The sequence below is a fragment of the Macaca thibetana genome, chromosome 3, assembly GCF_024542745.1.
Source record: "Macaca thibetana thibetana isolate TM-01 chromosome 3, ASM2454274v1, whole genome shotgun sequence".
NCBI classification, from domain to species: Eukaryota; Metazoa; Chordata; class Mammalia; order Primates; family Cercopithecidae; genus Macaca; species Macaca thibetana.
The window spans coordinates 19,192,066-19,209,484 of record NC_065580.1 but is presented as its reverse complement, the minus strand read 5'-3'; the positions used below and the strand labels follow the sequence as shown (position 1 = coordinate 19,209,484).

The window sequence follows — 17,419 nt, the reverse complement described above, 5'->3', positions numbered from 1 at the left end:
CAGCATGGCCTGCCCCTGGCTGTCTGGTTCCTTCTATTATACCCAGGCCAGTAAAAATTACCTTGTTCAAGTACCATTCTGATAATATCGGTCCCCTTCTCCACACCACAAAATGTCACTTGAATTAGAACCCCTTTTAAACCTTTTAACAACTGATCCCAAACACTTACCATTCTCATCTGCTAGTCTATTTTGTGCTTACCACTCCAGCCAAGCAAAAATTACTTTGCAAATGAATTCCATTATGCACTCTGCTTATTCACCTTGTTAAGCCAACACAAGAGCTTTGCCTGTTTCTGTTGTCTCTTTCTACAGGAACACCTCATTTATCCGACATCCTTGGAAAGAAGCTATCCACAAAACTGATCTACATAAATTAATTTCCCTCTCTACCCGAAACTTAACCATTTAAGCAGCCTTAAATCCTCTTTGGAGTAAGTCAGTGTAACAAGCAAATGAAAGAATTTCTTTAACCATTGACTAGCGGACGCATTTCTGTAATACATTCGAGAACCTCCCAGGCTCAGTTAACAGGATGTAATGAACACTGATGAATCTTTTCCTGAGGGTGCAGGTCACACTTAATGAATAACAGTAATGACACTGTGCTGGAGCTGCAGAGGTGAGTGGTTCAGGGGAAAAGGCCAAAAGCGCATGTGCCTTCTGTCTTGGTGCTCCTTCTCCCTGTCACGAGTTCCCCTGACACTTACTTTCCTCCGGAAGTCCCTGCTATCTGCTCAGATTCTGGTGAGTAGATGCCATGACACAGAATTCAGGAAGGTGTAACGTGCTGTCTTTCTGCACAATTTCAAAACTGTACCTGCTGGTTTTTGTCAGAGCCCTATAAATCTTTCATTAGATACAAAATAAACAAATTTTAAAAGAACATATTTCCACAATCGGCAATAAGCTGGAGTTTTCCAAATCTCCCTGCCCTGTGACTTTTTAAAATTTTTTAATTTAATACTCACAACCTCGGCATTATAACCCTGTGACTTTTAACAGAAATCCAGGCACAAACACCATTAAAATTTGCTTTCTTAATGCTATGAAACTATAAGTTCTATATTGTATGGAGGTGGCTTCTTATCGTAAGCTCTTGGACGAATGATTTTACTTCGGAATAACAATTCCATAGGCTGAATTAACAGGGAAATATTACTATGAAGGAAAATGGTAAAAATACACAAACAAACCCTTTGTTCATCAAGATGCAAATCGGTAACTGTGTGGAGCCAGAAGTGCTTTTGTAGTCAATGTTATGGAAGGTTCTGTGGTGATCTCTCACTGCAGACGGACAGAACCACCTGGAGGAAAATGCTCTTGTCCACTCACGTATTAGACTGCATTCTTTTTGTGACAAAGGTTTTTATAAAGTTGACAGCATTAACACATGCAGAAGAACTGATCAATCTTAATTCTGCTTAAACACAGTGGCATTTAATTGATCAGAACCTACTAAGGCAAAAGTACTTAGGCAAGAATTGTTAAAACAGACTACTTTCAAAAACACTACAAATTTGTTCAATGCTGTGTTCAGAAATAAGTCGCTATAAAACCACGAAGTTATTCTGGAGTTTTAAACGTTTGCTGCCTTTTTTTTTTTTTTTTTTTTTGGCAATGATTTTACTACCTTGCTTTCTAAGGGCAAAGATATCTGTTAGAAAAAACACAAGCTGCAGTGATGTTGTTCACTACATCTTTTGCCTTTTCCATTGGCTTTAGACCAAAGACAGGGAGGACTACCCTCTGAAAGTCTGACTTGTAACCACTCTCATAAACACCTAGCTCACTCACCTTGGAGAACCTAGTAAAACAGGTATGGCTTTAGCTGACTCAGAATCTATAAAGAATTTGACAAACCGTCCTTTCTAAATGAGGATGACCTGACACTGCTTGAAATCATCAAGATTCTTCTGTGTGCTCACCCTTCTTTCAAGTGTAGTTTAAGAAGTTTTCATATTTATGGCCTCTGCATTCTGTTTGTCAGATCTACAGGAGATAATTAAGCAAGATTCTAAAGAGTTGGAAGTTGAGGGGTGAAATGCAAAGTGATCAGTGGAGTTAAGCAGAAGGTGGCTTTGTTGGGGTGAGGGATGCTAGACACAAGTACAAGAAAAATAAAGACTCAGGGCCGAAATGAATGAGAGCTACAGATGAGTCACCAATCCAGGGCTGTGTAAGCTATAACTTAGATGCATTAAAAGGAACAGTCAATTCCACAAATATTTATGAAGCGCCTACTAGGTTTAAGGAACTGCACGGCTATTGTAGGGGATACAAAGATGAATCAGACATGGTTCCTGCCCTCCAGGGGTTCACGATGATGCAAGAACCCTGAAGTCGTTTTTCTCTTATACACGGTACTAATGAGAACATTATTAAAGAGCTGTATTCAGTTTTAACTGCCACCACTTTTTTAAATAGGGAGAAACTAGAGAGAGTTCAGAGGAGAAGAGATGCTTTCAGTGACACAAAACAGGCTCTGTGAGGAAAAAGCTAAAGAGACCCAGTTATTATCTTTAAGTATATGAAAGGTTTTAGAGAAAGGAATTGAGTAAAAGAAAACAAGTTTGAATGACAGCAGGCGAGATTTCAGCCAGGCCCAGGAATTTCTTGACAATCAGGTTAATAGAATACTGGAATTGGTCACTCAGGGAGTTCCAACTGCCCTTTCCTGGAAAAAAAAAAAAAAAATTAATGAACTGACAATTTCAAGTCACGGACATTCACCTTCCTGAAGACGGGGGTGAACTATATCTCTGTCAAGGTCTTCTGCGCTGGGGCTCTATGCCCCTGAAGCTAGGCCAGGCTTTTCTTTTTCCACAATTCCCTGAATGATCCGCTCTGTGTAAGCAGCCACTGAATGCTTTAGAGTGACCGCCTGATCTACAACCCCACCACCAAGTGCCACTCAACTACCTGGAATACAAGGTCTCAGTCAGGCGACAAGGCTGGGAATCAGTTCTCCAACAGCCACGTATGATGCAAGAGTCCACTCGCAACAGAGCCTACGACACACCAAATATCGCAAACGAACATCTCTGAGAACTTGTGCAAATTAGAAACATATTTGCATTGGCAAGGATATAAAATTTAAGTAACAAATAGAGGAAGACAGGATCTTTTGCAAGTTAGAGACAGTAATATCTAAGGACATTTCTAAGAAAGCTTGTAATGAGTATTTTCTATACTCAGAAACACTTTTCTGAGTCCACGTAAAGAAAATACTTCAAGAGAAAATAGGAAAATGGGGTCTTCCCGCTCTTTATTTATTTAGCTACTTATTGAGAAAGAGCCTTACTCCACTGCCCAGGCTGGAGTGCAATGGCACAATCTCAGCTCACTGCAACCTCTCCTCCTGGGTTCAAGCACTTCTCCTGCCTCAGCCTCCCAAGCAGCTGGGATTACAGGCACCCACTACCACATCTAGCTAATTTTTTTTTTTTTTTTTTTAATAGAGATGGGCTTTCGCATGTTGGCCAGGTTGGTCTCGAACTCCTGATCCACCCGCCTCAGCCTCCCAAGGCGCTGGGATTACAGGTGTGAGCCACCATGCCTAGCCAAGTCTTCCCATTCTAGCTGAAGAAAACACAGGCATGTCAGAAGTACGAACTGCCACTAAAAAAAAAAAAGAAGAAAAAATTCCATCTCGAATCAGACCCAAGGTCTAATGAGTCTATGCTTCTTTCACTTCCCCCACCCTGTAAAGTCAAGGACAGGGATTAAGATTTTGTTATTTCAACAAACCCAGAACCTGCCACAGGGCCTGGCACACAGCAGGTCCTACATAAATGTTTGCTGAATGAATGCATTAAACATGGGCCCTCGTCTGTCAGGTGGTGGCACACGTGAGTTCATGTGGGTGAAGGGTGCAGGGCGGTGCACAGCACAAAGTCAATATGGCCTAAGTCACCATGATCACCATGACCCTCAAGCATCTGGGTTTCTTTTAGAGGAAAAATAAAGATCTTCCTATACTCTAGGTTTTTCCTTTTCTTTTTCCCCCCAACAGGGAATTGCCATATGAAATGGAACTCTTGCGAGTTTGGGCCTTTCAAGTTCACATCCCATCGGTGGTTCTATAAAGTCTGCTGCCATTATTCTGAAGCCCATCTTTGATACCAACCCAAAGTCCTTGAATTGTCATTAATATGACTACCAGAAAGCATGGGCGAATTACATGGTCAGAGAACAATAAGAAATGCTCACATATTACACCCTCTTGATCATCACTACTTTGCTCCATACAAACCTCAAAGGTGGTTCACCAAGACTGGTCTCTATGGGAGGAAGAGGGGGGGAGAGAGAGAGAGAGAGAGAGAGAGAGAGAGAGAGAGAGAGAGAGAGAGAAGGAACCTCTGGGTGCTCCCTTGCCCAGCCTGCTGCTTTGTTTAGGAATGGATCTTGGTTAAGGGCAAAGGTTATCTTTCATACCTGGGGATACTTTCCAAAAGGCACAGCTGCAGCCCCTGAAACTGCCCCAGCAGTTTATTTCCACATTTTTCAAGTAGCACAGAAAGTGCCACTATAGAAGAGAAATTCTCTACCTGAAACTAGCAGAAGCTCAATGCAAATAAAGAATCTGGAAAGGTCACAGAAGGGGTAAAAAGAAGGTTCTTTCTTCTATGGCTATAGGGGGTTTATTGTTGCTGGTGCCCAAACTGGAAAGGGAATCGCAGGAGATTAATAATTGAGATGTTGCTATTATTGGTTTTCTAAACTATTTGTGGGTTATTCTTTCCCTGGAGTCATCATGCCTGTAAGCATCTCAGAAGATAGAGGGATTTAACACACACTGAGAAGATGCCTACTATAGCCAGGGACTTTACATGCACTAGTTTCTAATGGAGTTCCTGCACAATCCAATAAAGCCCAAAGTCATATGGCTAGATTCAAACTCAGGTTTCTCTGATGCAAGTATCATAGCACACTGTCTGAAATCAAGGATAAGATTAAGGCACCTTACTTACTACTCAAATGTGGTGAGAAGAAAAGCAATATTTATACTTACTAATTTTTAAAATATAAAACCTAAACACAGGAACAGATATTTTAGGGCATGTATCATCAAACTCTGCTAACTGAAGATGATTCCGAATCTCATTTCTTGGGAGACAGCTTGGTAGATAGGCATCTTCAGGTCTATCTGATGATGAATTGCAGCAGAACAGTTTTTGGAAGTCTGTGAAGTATTCCTTTACATAAGCCAATAGTAATCAACACAGCATATCTCAGGGAGAGGAAAACATAAATAACTTGGAATTCAGGCTCCTCTCATTCAGAACCCATGGCAATAGAGACCTTGGCTGTTGGCCTTTGCACTAGATATTGAAAAAGCCTTGCTAAGCAAGTTGATAGGGGAAATACAATCACAAGGCAAATGTTTAACCTTCTAAAGAAAATAAACCTTTTTATAAGAAGTTCAGTTCCAAACCACCAAAAACTAACGTGCTATTTATAAACCTATCCTTCAAGAAAGCCCGGGAAGACTGATTCTCTTTGCCACCCATTAATTCGTATGATCAAATACCCCTTGTTTCAAAAACAGCATTTCTGTCTAAATCTCTGGCGGTTCAGAAAGCTCCATTAATGCATCTGGGCCTTCACCTGGTATTCCAACCTGGTACAGCAGCACCCCATTGAAACAATTCCCCCTTGTGTCACTACACTTTTCCTGAGAAGAATCATGCACAGAGGAGCTCAAAATCCATGAGGAATCCCTCTTCTTATAGAAATCTGCGGGAAAAGCTCTGCTCATTTAGCATGCACACAGGGAGTCCATGTGTTCTGATTGAGATAGGGGAAAAATCAGGTTTCCTGAACCCAGCGGATGTTACCATGGCGGGAGAAAGGAGGTCATCAGAGTCTTGGCACAATCATCAGTGAGTGAATGCGGGTCCTAGCAACCTAATCCTTGATTCTAGAGGTCACCTGTTGTAGAGCATATCCAACAATCTCTTTCAAAAACACCCAGGCCTGGGCTTTTGGCAGAGTGATGTGGGTTAGTTGAGGTGGGATAGGGAAGAACATTAGAAAAATAATTATAAAGGTGCACAGAGAAACATCCGGAATAAAAGGGTGCACAGCGCGGGAAGAATGAAGAAGGCACATGGATAAGATGGAGGGAAACCGAGGGCTGAAAGAGGCCACCACGGAGGTCACCTGAGAAAGGGAAGGAAGGCTGGCAAATAAAAACAGTTCATGAGACTTTTGAGATCCATGATTATTCTTAAACCGTAACACCCTACACACCTGCAATTCTTTATCTGGCGTAAGGAACTGGAAGAACAATGTAGCAGGAATGGGGAGAGCCAAGTCTCAGCCTCGGGGGCATGGCCTACATTCCACATGGATTTAGAATGAAAGGAGCAGGAGGAGAACAGTGCAGTTCCCAAGATGGCTTTCCACAAAGTTGACAAAATACACCCCAACTCACATACCCGGTCCCTAGTAACAGAGAAACCAGCCGTTTACTATAGTTCTGAATTCAATGCCAAGTTCCTTCTCGCAACTCACCAGGAGTGTCCAGCAGAGGGAGTCTCAAGGAGGTACTTAATAAAGAGAAAATTGTTTCATTTTAACACTCTAGACAGTGGGAGCATTGACTGTAGCCCCCTCCTGTAGACGCAGATGAACAATGAACGCCCGACATGGGTTCTCCCGCATGTTCACATGTCCACCGGCATGTTCTATTCTGCGTGGTGGAGTGATCAGAAATTTCGTTTTGTTTTGTCGAATGGTTAAATGGACCTTGTGTTCTTCAGAATCAAAGAGGAAAGCCCCTGGAATAACATCTCTCTGTTGCCTTCTAAACAGCCCCTTTGTTTCTAAGAGAGTCTGAAAAAAAATATTTACAGTCCATAGGTTATTTACAGCCTCGTTATCCAGGGCCTGACTGGTAACTTTATTCCGGCCAGAAACCTAATTCATTTGGAGCCCTGAATCTAATAACAGATTTTCTTTTCAGATAAGTTTTTTTTTTTTTTTTTTTTTTAAATCAGCCTCTTATAACAGAGATAAAACTATTAACGCCTTCCCTGTCTCACTGGCCACAACTGTTCTCCGGATTTACAGGCGGATTACATTCCCCCCTCGTGCCCTCCTCTGTGCCACACAAACCCTGTCCCCTCTCATTTGCGATTTCATCCACAGAATATCTGAACAAAACCGAAAGAAAGCCAGGGGGACCCACACTAAAAGTATGTGAAGGCTGCGAATTCAATGATTTCATGAGACAAACATTTACACGATGAAACGACTGAAAAATCAGACACACTTGGGTTTAAAATTTCTCCTACTACAAGCACACAAAAACACATCGAAGTGTAAAAACTTAGTTGATTCTGGGTTGCTTTCTGGCTGGAAGCTGACAGAACGGACTGAAGAGAAACGAAAGACAGTGTGCGAGGCAGACCTACTGCTTTTCTGCCTTGCGTTCTTTTCTTTCTTGCTAAAGGCAAATGGGGAAAAATACCCCGACGCCAGGTGAAGGTGCACAACACAGGTCGACCCAGACCGAGCCAGGAAAACGTATCCGCCGCTCCCCCGGCTGGAAAACCCAAAGTCCACGTCCCCTTCCACACGCTAATGCGGGGAGATTTTCGCCTATTTCATTGTTCTGCCTGGCTCTGACACGGACTTTTCATCTCTTTCCCCACCTAGCCCCGTGCATTCCGATTCCACAGCCCCCCCAAAATCGGAGGCTCGCGGAGAATAAAGGAGCGTGGGGTGGGCGCGGAGAGAAATGGGAAGGGGCGCGGGGCGGAGAGCGAAGTGGAAAGGAGGTGCTCCGAAAGGTAATGTGGGGGGGCGGTGGAAGCTGAGCCGCATCACCTTCATTTATCGCAAATAAATAAAAAGCACAGTCACCGGTCCGCCTTCCCCGGCGCCCCTGCCCTCCGCGGGCAGCCGCCCACCCTCGCACACGCCCCCTCCCCTCCTGCGCCCCCGGTCCCTCTCCCCGCCCTGAAAGCAGGACCCTGCCGGCGCCGGGTCCCGGTCATCTTCCGGGCGAGGGAGGGGGTCGCGGCCCCCTCGGGCCCCGGGTGGGGGCTGGGGCGGGCGCCGGGGGCTGCGGGCGCGGGGCCGCGGGCAGAACAAAGCTGCGGGGGCCGCGGCGGGCGGCGGGCGCGGGGTCGGCGGGGCCGGGCGCCCCTTACCTTCGTACACGGGGGCCATCGGGGCCGGGGTGTCCGCGGTTCATGGCAACGGGGACGGGAAAGCGGCGCGCGAGCTCGGCCCCCCCAGCCTCAGTCGGAATCTGCCATCTTGAGCCTGTGTCTCCGCTCTCGGCGCAGCCGAGGCCGCCCGCGCCCGCATCACCGCCTCCCGTGGCCGGCGCCGGGGGAGGGGGCCGGGCGCGCCGCCGCCGCCGCCGCCGCTGCCGCCCGGGCCCGGCGCGGGGGGCTCGGGGCTCGGGGCTCGGGGCGGCCGGGCGGGCGGAGCGGCCGAGGCCGAGGCGCCGAGCGGCCGCGGCCCCCGAGCGGGTCCGCGGAGGGGCGGGAGCCGGGGGCAGCGCGCGGCCAGGGCCGGCGGGGCTCAGCTCAGCATGGCTGGGCGCGGGGGCTCCGCAAAAGTTGCTGGCGGAGGGGGGCGGCGGGCGGGGGCGGGGCGCGGGGCCGGGAGAGCCACAGGGAGTCCGCGCGCAATCGAGCGCCGATGGCACGGATGCGAGGCGGGGAAGGCCGAGCCGAAGGGCAGAGCCGCGCCGGCGGCCCGAGGGGACCGCGCCGGGAGGGGCTGCCGCGCAGCGCGGGGGGACAGGGCGCGGGGCGGGCCCGGGGTAGCGGGTGAGAGGGCCGGCCTGGACCCGGCGGGCGCAGGGCTCCGAGCCCAGCGCAGCCGAGCCGGTCCGCAGAGGGGCCCCCAGAACTTTGTGTGTGTGTGTGCGTGTGTGCACGCGCGTGTGTGTGTGCCCAGGTGCGAGGGTGCGCGCGTGTGCTGGCGGGGAGGGAACCGACCCGAAAGAGAGCCCCAGGCTGGCAAAGTGGCTCGCCCATCTCACAGCCGGTTGGCGCTCGCGGAGTTAGGAGTGGAATGAATGAATGAAGGAGTGGGCGCGCGCCGTGCTCCCGGGGAGGGCGGGTGAGTGGAGGAGCTTCGGAAAGCCACGCGAGGTCAGAGGCACCGAAGCCCTACCGTGCACGCCGCGGAAATGCAGCCCCCGGGGTGGTCGCTGGGTTCCTGCCGGAGTCTGGCTTCGACGTCACCCTGATCTTCGCCTCCTCGCGTCTACACTGTCCCGAGGGTCCCCCCTCCATCACTGAATGGGCGCTCACAGCTGTCTGGGTCCTCGCTTTTCACAGCGCTCTCTCCTATCAGGGCTTTCGCTAAACACTCTCCAAACTCTCCCCAGCCCGGAGCCTCTTCAGGTTTGCTTCTCCAGCTGCCTCCCGGATGCTTGGATAGGATGCCCTACCATCCCCTCCAACTTAGGAAGACTTGTTGAGTCTCCTCTTAGGCACAGTTTTTAAAACTGTGGGTCGTGATACAGTAATAGATCATAAAATAAATGCAGCAGAAGGCAACCGGCTTTCAAAAAGAATGAAATGGAATCCAATAGAAAATATTAGAGTCCATTGCCCTTAGTAAGGGCAACTATTGTTTCATAAACCTTTTGTTTCGATTATAGGTACTGGACAAGTGTACTAGACCATGATGTCAATTTTATTTCCGACTGTAAATCGTGGGTTTAGAAAAGTTGAAAAGCTGTCTTTTTAAGGTGTAAAATAATGATCTCTAACACTGTATGACATTCTTAAAAACAACCCCGTGATTTTCTCACTACTTCTTATCCTTTCCGGTCTCCATCTTCCATTCCCATCCTCTATTCCCCGCCCCTCCCCCCAAAAAAGGCAAGCTCTTTCACATTTTGTTAGTGGCACATCACGACCCCTTTCTCTCTGTGATCTTGGACTCTGCCGTCTTCCTTGCCCCCATAATCAATGCTACAATTCCTACCCCTTCTCTTAACTTAATGCCATTCACATTTGCAGAATCCTAGACCACTGTTGCTAAAAGGGACCTCAGAGGTCATCTGGGCCAGCCCTGCCCTTTTAGAATTGAAGAAATGGAGTCCAGAGAAGTAAAATCTGTTGCCCAATGTCACACAGTATTGAAGCTTAGGAACAGGTCTCGTGGCTCCCACTCTAGTGTTCTTTGCTCCACACCTGTCATTTATCTCTTTCCCTTCTATCCTCCCTGCAATCTTTGACTTTAGTCTTGGCCCAGGTCATCCTAAATACTGCCACCTTCATAATATGTGGTTCTGGCCATGCCATGCTCCTGGCTAACATCCTCTAAGGACTCAAGCTCTGCAGGTGGGGCTGAGTTTTCTAGCGCCTTGGCTTTTCATCAAGGCAGGTGAGTCCTGACTTAGCTTTCTAAGGACATGAGTTCAGCAAGTCACTACTTCTCTAGCCAGACTGGTTTACTTGTAGCCCACTGCCAGCCTCACCCATCTCTGTCATTGTGCCTTTGCCCAAGCTGTCACTTTCCCACCCACTTTCCCAGAGGGGTGCCTTCTCCATCTTCTCTCTTTAACCAGATTCTACCTGTGCCTGGATCACCTCCTCCACAAAACAGCCCAAGATAGCATGGGAGTAAGTCAGACCTAGGTTCAAATCCTAGCTCTTCCACTTAACTATGTGATCTTGGTCAAATTGCTTAACCTCTCTGAGCCTCAGTGTCTGTATATTGATTATGAGAAGGAGAACAATAGTAATGTTCTCCTTTTGCATCTATAAATCTCTATCATAGCCTTCACCACACAGGTATGTAACTCCCTATTACATACATACCCTACATACATGTCTCTCTGCTCCTTTCTAGTGCTGGCCATTAGAACTTGCTGCCATAATGGCAGTGTAGCCACTTATGTCTGTGGAGCCCATGAAATGTGGCTAGTATGACTGAGGAACTGAATTTTTAATTTTAATAATGATGGATAGTTAGTGGCTACCATTTTGGACAAGGCATCTCTGGACTGTAAGCTCAGTAAGGACAGAAACCATGTTTTTCTTGCTTTGTAGTGTATGTCCAGTAACTGTGCATTGCCTAATGCATGGTGAGTACTGCACACATATTTGTTGAATGGATGATAACTGCAATTTGTTGCATGCCCCGTTGTGTCCAGCACAACACTAAGAACTTGATAAAAGGCATTTCATATTGTCCTCTTCACAGCCCCTGAGGCTGGGTTAGATTACAGAGAGAGTTTTGTATAGAGGGCAGACATATAGTAGGGATTCAATAAAAGTTATTATTATTCTAACTCCTCCCTGTGACCAGCCCCACTGACTTTTGTCTCATCTTTCCTTAGGCTCACAGAACATTTCCTGCCTGTTGCTCACGCTCTGTTGTCCACAGCATACCCCTACCCTAGATGGCTGACTCTTGTCTTCTGTGTAGGTACCCTGTGTTCATAACTGGATTGGCAGCGTCTTGGAGCAAGGTCCCTGCTTTACAGGACTGCCCCTGAACTCAGCACTGACCAGTGTTCATGCCCTCTAAGTCCATCCCAGCTGCTGTCTAGCAGTGAGTGATTCTAGGCAATCTTAAAATGAGTATCACTTGTGTCAACTGAAAACATTTTACAGGTAGTCTCCTCCCCATAAAAAGGGAACCATCTTGGGCAAGGAAATAGAGTCCCATGAAAGGGGAACAAGATGGAGCCAAAAGGATAGAGGCCTACCTTCTTTTCAGGCCGCCATGACTGAAGCTGTATCCATGAGACGCAAAACATGCATTCAATTGAGCTAGCGTAGTTGGTATGATATAATGGAAAAATATTCTTGAAATGAGCTTAGATTTTCTTTCATGAATTGGCAGACTGAGTATACTAATTGTCTCCTTTCCCTCTGGGGACTGTAATCAAGTGGCAGCAAGGTATAAATCTAACAGTGAAATGTCACCGAAGGAGAGCATGGGAGCTGGGAGGAGAGAGGATCTGCGACAAAGCCTGGAGGGTACCAGTATTTGAGGCATGGGAAGAGGAAAAAGAGCTCCCCATGGACGAGAGGGCAGAGAAGTTGGAGGACAGCTGGGACAGGGGGATTCCTCAACATCCCAGCGAGGCCAACAGTGCTGCGTGATACTGAGAGGCCCACATCAGATAAAAGCAGAAAGGCAACTGGGTGCTGTGGCTCACGCCTGTAATCCCAGCACTTTGGGAGGCCGAGGCAGGCAGATCACCTGAGGTTAAGAGTTTGAGACCAACCTGGCCAACATGATGAAACTCTGTTTCTACTGAAAACACAAAAAATTGTCTGGACGTGGTGGCAGGTGCCTGTAATCCCAGCTACTTGGGAGGCTGAGATAGGAGAATCACTTGAACCCAGGAGGCAGAGGTTGCAGTGAGCCAAGATAGTACCATTGCACTCTAGCCTGGGCAACAAGAGCTAAATTCCACCTCAAAAAAAAAAAAAAAAAAAAAAAAAAAAAAAAAAAAAAGCGGGGGTGGGGGGTGCAGAAAGGCATCCATTGGATTTAGCAAGAAGAATTGCATTAGTGACTTTGGTGAACTAGTTTGGAGGGAAATACAGGTTTCTTAAATTCCACCTGAATATGTGTCCTGTTTTATGGGTGGAGATAGTAGAAGGATGGGGAGGGCTAGGGAGGTACCAGAAAAGAGAACCAGAGAGTACTCCAAGCAGAGAGGGCATTGCCAGTCATGGGCCTGAGACAATGAGAGGGTTCTGGGAGCTGTCCCATTTGGCTACAGATAGTGTGCATTGTATTTTATTTATTTAATAAATACATTAGCAGTCAGTGTTCTAAGGAGTTTAATCAATCATTTAAAAAATCACTTTTTTTTTTTTTTTTTTTTTTTTTTTTTTTTACAGTACATGGAACTCTACGTTGCCAAAATACCGTTTAACTTCAGGGTGCATTGAAGAACAATAATAAAGGCGAGAAAATTGGAAAGGATTTAGTAACCATCTATACCGTTACCTCTTCTTAATTTGCCTTTCTACAAAATGGTGCAAATCATATCTTTCTTGGGAGTTGGTAGAGTGAACATGGGGGAGCTTTGACCTCCTTTCAAGTTCATTTTACTTACAGGACATGGAACGAAGGGTCTTTTTTTTTTTTTTTTTTTTTTTTTTTCATGTATGCCTATAGTTGTGAAGCTGCACAACAAAACAATATCTTCAAGGCCACAGGATAGAGATAACCCTTGTTTTGGTGTATGCATTTGGGTGTGTATGTCTCTATTACTCTCAGGGTATTCTTAGCATGATGTCTGTGTGGCTCATATCTTATTCTCACTTGGTGTATGTTGCTTTTATTTTCCTGACAGCTCCTTATTTTCCATGTCCGAGCCTGTGGTTTATCTCTCAAGGATGTGCCTGGGGGAGGTAGGTCACTATCTCAAGTTCTGTCTTTTGATATCACACCTCTCTTTTGGTCTCTTACTCTATCTCTATTTTCTTCTCTTTCTGACTGTGTGTCTAATTTTCTTTTTCTTTGTATCTTTCTATCTTTTCCACACATTCTTTGTTTCTTCTTCCTCTCTTTTTCTTTTAATTCTGTTTCTTAACAAGTCATAGTAGAGACCTATTTTTGTTTGGATTATTCTTAAGAAATTATCTTGTCTTTCTGCTTTAAGCCTTTGATCGGTTTCAATGATACAATATGTAACACAGTAGTATTTAATAACAAAACTCTTTAACTGAAAGCTTCAGTGACAAGACATTACACTCACAGAGAATTTAAAAGAGTAGACATTGCATTCAAATGAGGAACAATAGAGCTGTGGCTTTAAGGGCAAAGGGGAGAGTGAAGCTTGGCAGAGTGAAGGGAATCTGATTGTGGAAACGGCAGTCTTGGAGAAATTACACTGGCAAAATCAGGGGAATAGGGAAACATCATTCATTTTCTGCTTCTGCTCCTCGAAGGAAAATGATCAGACACCTGAACAGGGGTGCAGGTTTTCCTGCTGTTTTCCTGATGCTGTAAGAGCATTCAGCAGAAAGGAATTATGGCCAAAAAAAAAAAAAAAAAAAAAAAAAAAAAAGGGCAATCAGCCCATGAATGAAAAGAAGCTGTAATGTAGATGCACAGAAGGTAGGGCGATTTTGTTGGAGGTTGCGGGAATGGCAGATTAGGATGGATTTGCACATGAGAAGCAGTTCAGAGAAGCAACCCAACCCTGCAGATAAATTTCTCTGATGATGGGAGGAAGGTAATAGCTTGGTTTCCCTGACCTGCAGTGCAGTCCTGAACTTGGACAGACTAGGTAGAAATGGTGCAGAAAGCAGCTTGGGGGTGGAGGTAGAAGTAAAGGTAGACCAAGGAGAGCTCTTTTAAAAGCCTACAGGTCCTGTTAAGCCAAGTTAAGCCTACCTCAGTCATGAATCAGTGGACATGTGCATTTCTGTGCAGTGTGAAGTTTCAGTTGTAAGGTTTCCTCCCACTGACATGAAAGAGCTTGCTCCTATGTGGCAACCCCTGGAGGGGCTTGACCGTCCTGGCAGAGGGCAGTTAGGACTCACTCTTTGCTCTGAGGTTGCCAGTGGCTTCTTGGATGCCAAATCGAGTGCCGTTTCTCAGTTCCTCCTCTGCTTGATCTCTAAGCAAACATGAGTTAGACGCTGTTAATCACCTCACTCTTCTTGGCTCAGTCCCTTCCCTTTCACATCCTTCACATGTTTGTTTAGTTTTTGTTTTGTTTTTCAATATTCCTAGTCCTTCCTCCCTTCACATGCTTGTTTAGGTTTTTGGATTTTTTCCCCAATATTTCTGGCCTCCCTTCCCTTGTCTTTCCTTCCCTTCTCCCTTCCTTCCCTCCTTCCTTCCACCTTTCTTTCTTTCTTTTTTCTTTCTTTCTTTCTTTCTTTCTTTCTTTCTTTCTTTCTTTCTTTCTCTTTCTTTCTTTCTTTCTTTCTTTCTTTCTTTCTTTCCTTCTTTCTTTCTTTCTTTTCTTTCTTTCTTTCTTTCTTTTTTCTTTCTTTCTTTTTTCTCTTCTTTCTTCTCTTTCTCTTTCTCTCTCTCTCTCTCTCTTTCTCTCTTTCTCTCTTTCTCTCTTTCTTTCTTTCTTTCTTTCTTTCTTTCTTTCTTTCTTTCTTTCTTTCTTTCTTTCTTTCTTTCTTTCTTTCTTTCTTTCTTTCTCTTCCCAAGGAAAGTCAATTCACCAAATGTTCAGCTACAGCTTACTATGTGCTCGATTCTGTAGCAGGAGCTGGGAGTATAAAAGGGAATAAGCCATAGCCCTGGCTTTCAAGGAGCTCATGTTCAAAGAAAAACCACCAAGCAAGGAGCATAATACAATGTAATGAGTGCAGCAGTAAAAAGGATGCACATGGTCAAAAGATAGTATAGATGGACAAATGGCAAGGAGTGTGTTTGGGGCAGGGGAGGTGGCATGTCTGTGTACGGCACTGTGAGTTCTAGCAGGGGACAGCATATAGGATAGGTATGAGTGTCCAGGATCTGTAAGAAATTATAATATTACTAAACATGAAAAGCAAGGCCGAGACAGTGGTTGAGAATGACGCTGGAGATTGTATGTCAAGCTGAAGAACTTGTACTGTATTCTGAATGCACCAGGTGTGGGGAAAAATGAATTCAATTTTGAACATGTTGAGTCTAAAGTACCGATGAGATATTCAGATAGGGATACTCAGTTGCCAGGTGGGTGTACAGGACTGGAGCTCAGCCAAGGGTTTTTAATGGGAGATAGAGATTGTTTTGAGTCATCAGTAAGTGTATAATGGGTGGCTCATCCACAGAAGGAGGTGAGATCACACAGGGAGAGGTTACATGGCAGCACTTCTCGAAGTGTGGTCCTTGGGCTGCCTGCATCGAAGGGGCCTTCTAAGGACACAGACTCCTCAGGCAGAACCCCAAACCCACTGACTCAGGAATCTCTGGGGATGGCACCCAGCAATCTGTATTTTGAATTTACTCCCTAGGGGATACATTTACACAAAGCAGTTCCATAACTGCTGGTGTGGAGGGAGAGGCTAAGGGGCTAAAGGAGGGAACTAAGAAGAGAGAGACCTGATCATTTAGGGGCCATGTCCTTCTCCCTTCACCCTCTTTCTTGATGGACTGAATCTAAGCTCTCTTCTGTTCCCTTCTGCTTGTTCTCTTGGCAAGCTCACCTCTAGATCTCTGAGGCTGGTATTTGAATTGACATAGCCTCCTTAGCTCTTGTCCCACATTTCCACCTGCTTTCTGGACACCTCTACCAAATGGAACTCATCTCCTCCCAAACCTGCTTCTGGTAAACAATAACCACCTCCTAGTCCTTCAGCTCCAGCCACTGCAGGTCAACTGCCAGGACCCATTGTGGTGTTGTTGTTGTTGTTGTTGTTGTTGTTGTGAGAGCTTTTCACATTCTTCCACTCCTCTTCATTTTTTTTTTTTTTTTTTTTTTTTTTTTGAGACAGAGTCTCACTCTGTTGCCCAGGCCAGAGTGCAGTGGCCGGATCTCAGCTCACTGCAAGCTCTGCCTCCCGGGTTTATGCCATTCTCCTGCCTCAGCCTCCCGAGTAGCTGGGACTACAGGCGCCCATCACCTCGCCCGGCTAGTTTTTTTTTTTTTTTTTTTTTTTTTTTTTTTGTATTTTTTAGTAGAGACGGGGTTTCACCGGGTTAGCCAGGATGGTCTCGATCTCCTGACCTTGTGATCTGCCCGTCTCGGCCTCCCAAAGTGCTGGGATTATAGGCCACTCCTCTTCATTTCTACTGCCAGTACCCGATTCAGCCTATCTGCACCTCCTCCTTGGGCTGCTGTGCTATATTTTTTAACAGGTGTTCCTGACTCCAGTCTGTCCCTCTTCTTTAATTCACATAACTCATTGTTGACAACAGTGTCTTCCTGCGCACTGCATACCATTGCTCAGAGATGTTCAGAGTCACCATATTACCTGCACAATAACCTTCATAACCTTCATCACCTAAATCCCATCGTAATCTGCCCCAAATTCCCTTCCCAATCTCATTTCCTACTCTTGCCTCTCAGGCACCCTAAACAATAGCTGCACATCTTTGTCTTTGTACACGCCAGCCTCTCTGCCCAGAGTGTCCTGAACGCCACATCTTCCCCATCCTTTAAGACCTAGTTCACATGCTATTTCCTTCATGAAGCCCTTCCTATTCCCCAACCCACATCCCCAGAGGCAATGTCTCCTTTATTCTCCCCAAAGCATATTTTAGGTCTGTTTGTGCTGCATTCATTTTTTCCTATCTAGTATTACAGGTTTTTGTTTTGTTTTTTAAATGTCTCACCTTTCCCTCTATGGGAGCAGTGAAAGAGGGACTGACCATCAGTAAAATTAGGTCCATCACTTTTAACTGGGTGATGATAGGGAAATGATTTCATTTCTCTGCAGCTCAGTTTTCTCATCTATACAGTGGGATAATAATGTCTGCCTCTTCAGTAGAAATTATTCATGTGAAGGGAGGGGAA

At 45.8% G+C, this 17,419-nt stretch overlaps 2 protein-coding genes across 15 annotated transcripts in view; one reads left to right on the top strand and one right to left on the bottom strand.

Moving 5' to 3' along the window:
* HIPK2 (homeodomain interacting protein kinase 2) overlaps positions 1–8,449 on the bottom strand; it is a 218,907-nt gene extending 210,458 nt beyond the window's left edge. The window contains 1 exon segment of the mRNA XM_050782226.1: positions 8,163–8,449. Within this exon segment, the coding sequence (XP_050638183.1) occupies positions 8,163–8,181 (19 nt within the window). The 5' untranslated portion in view covers positions 8,182–8,449.
* Positions 1–17,419, top strand: part of NDUFB2 (NADH:ubiquinone oxidoreductase subunit B2) — a 1,166,996-nt gene that overhangs the window by 228,230 nt on the left and 921,347 nt on the right. The window contains exon 1 of one of the 14 annotated variants that reach the window (XM_050782344.1): positions 7,762–7,765. The exons of 8 other annotated variants lie outside the window; for them this stretch is intronic. The gene's annotated coding sequence lies outside the window, so the exon portion shown is untranslated. Of the gene's footprint in view, positions 1–7,761; positions 7,766–7,808; positions 7,814–8,084; positions 8,089–8,134; positions 8,139–8,617; positions 8,622–8,771; positions 8,776–17,419 lie in introns of those variants that run through there. 5 more of the 14 variants (XM_050782309.1, XM_050782343.1, XM_050782342.1 and 2 more) reach the window with 5 other exon arrangements.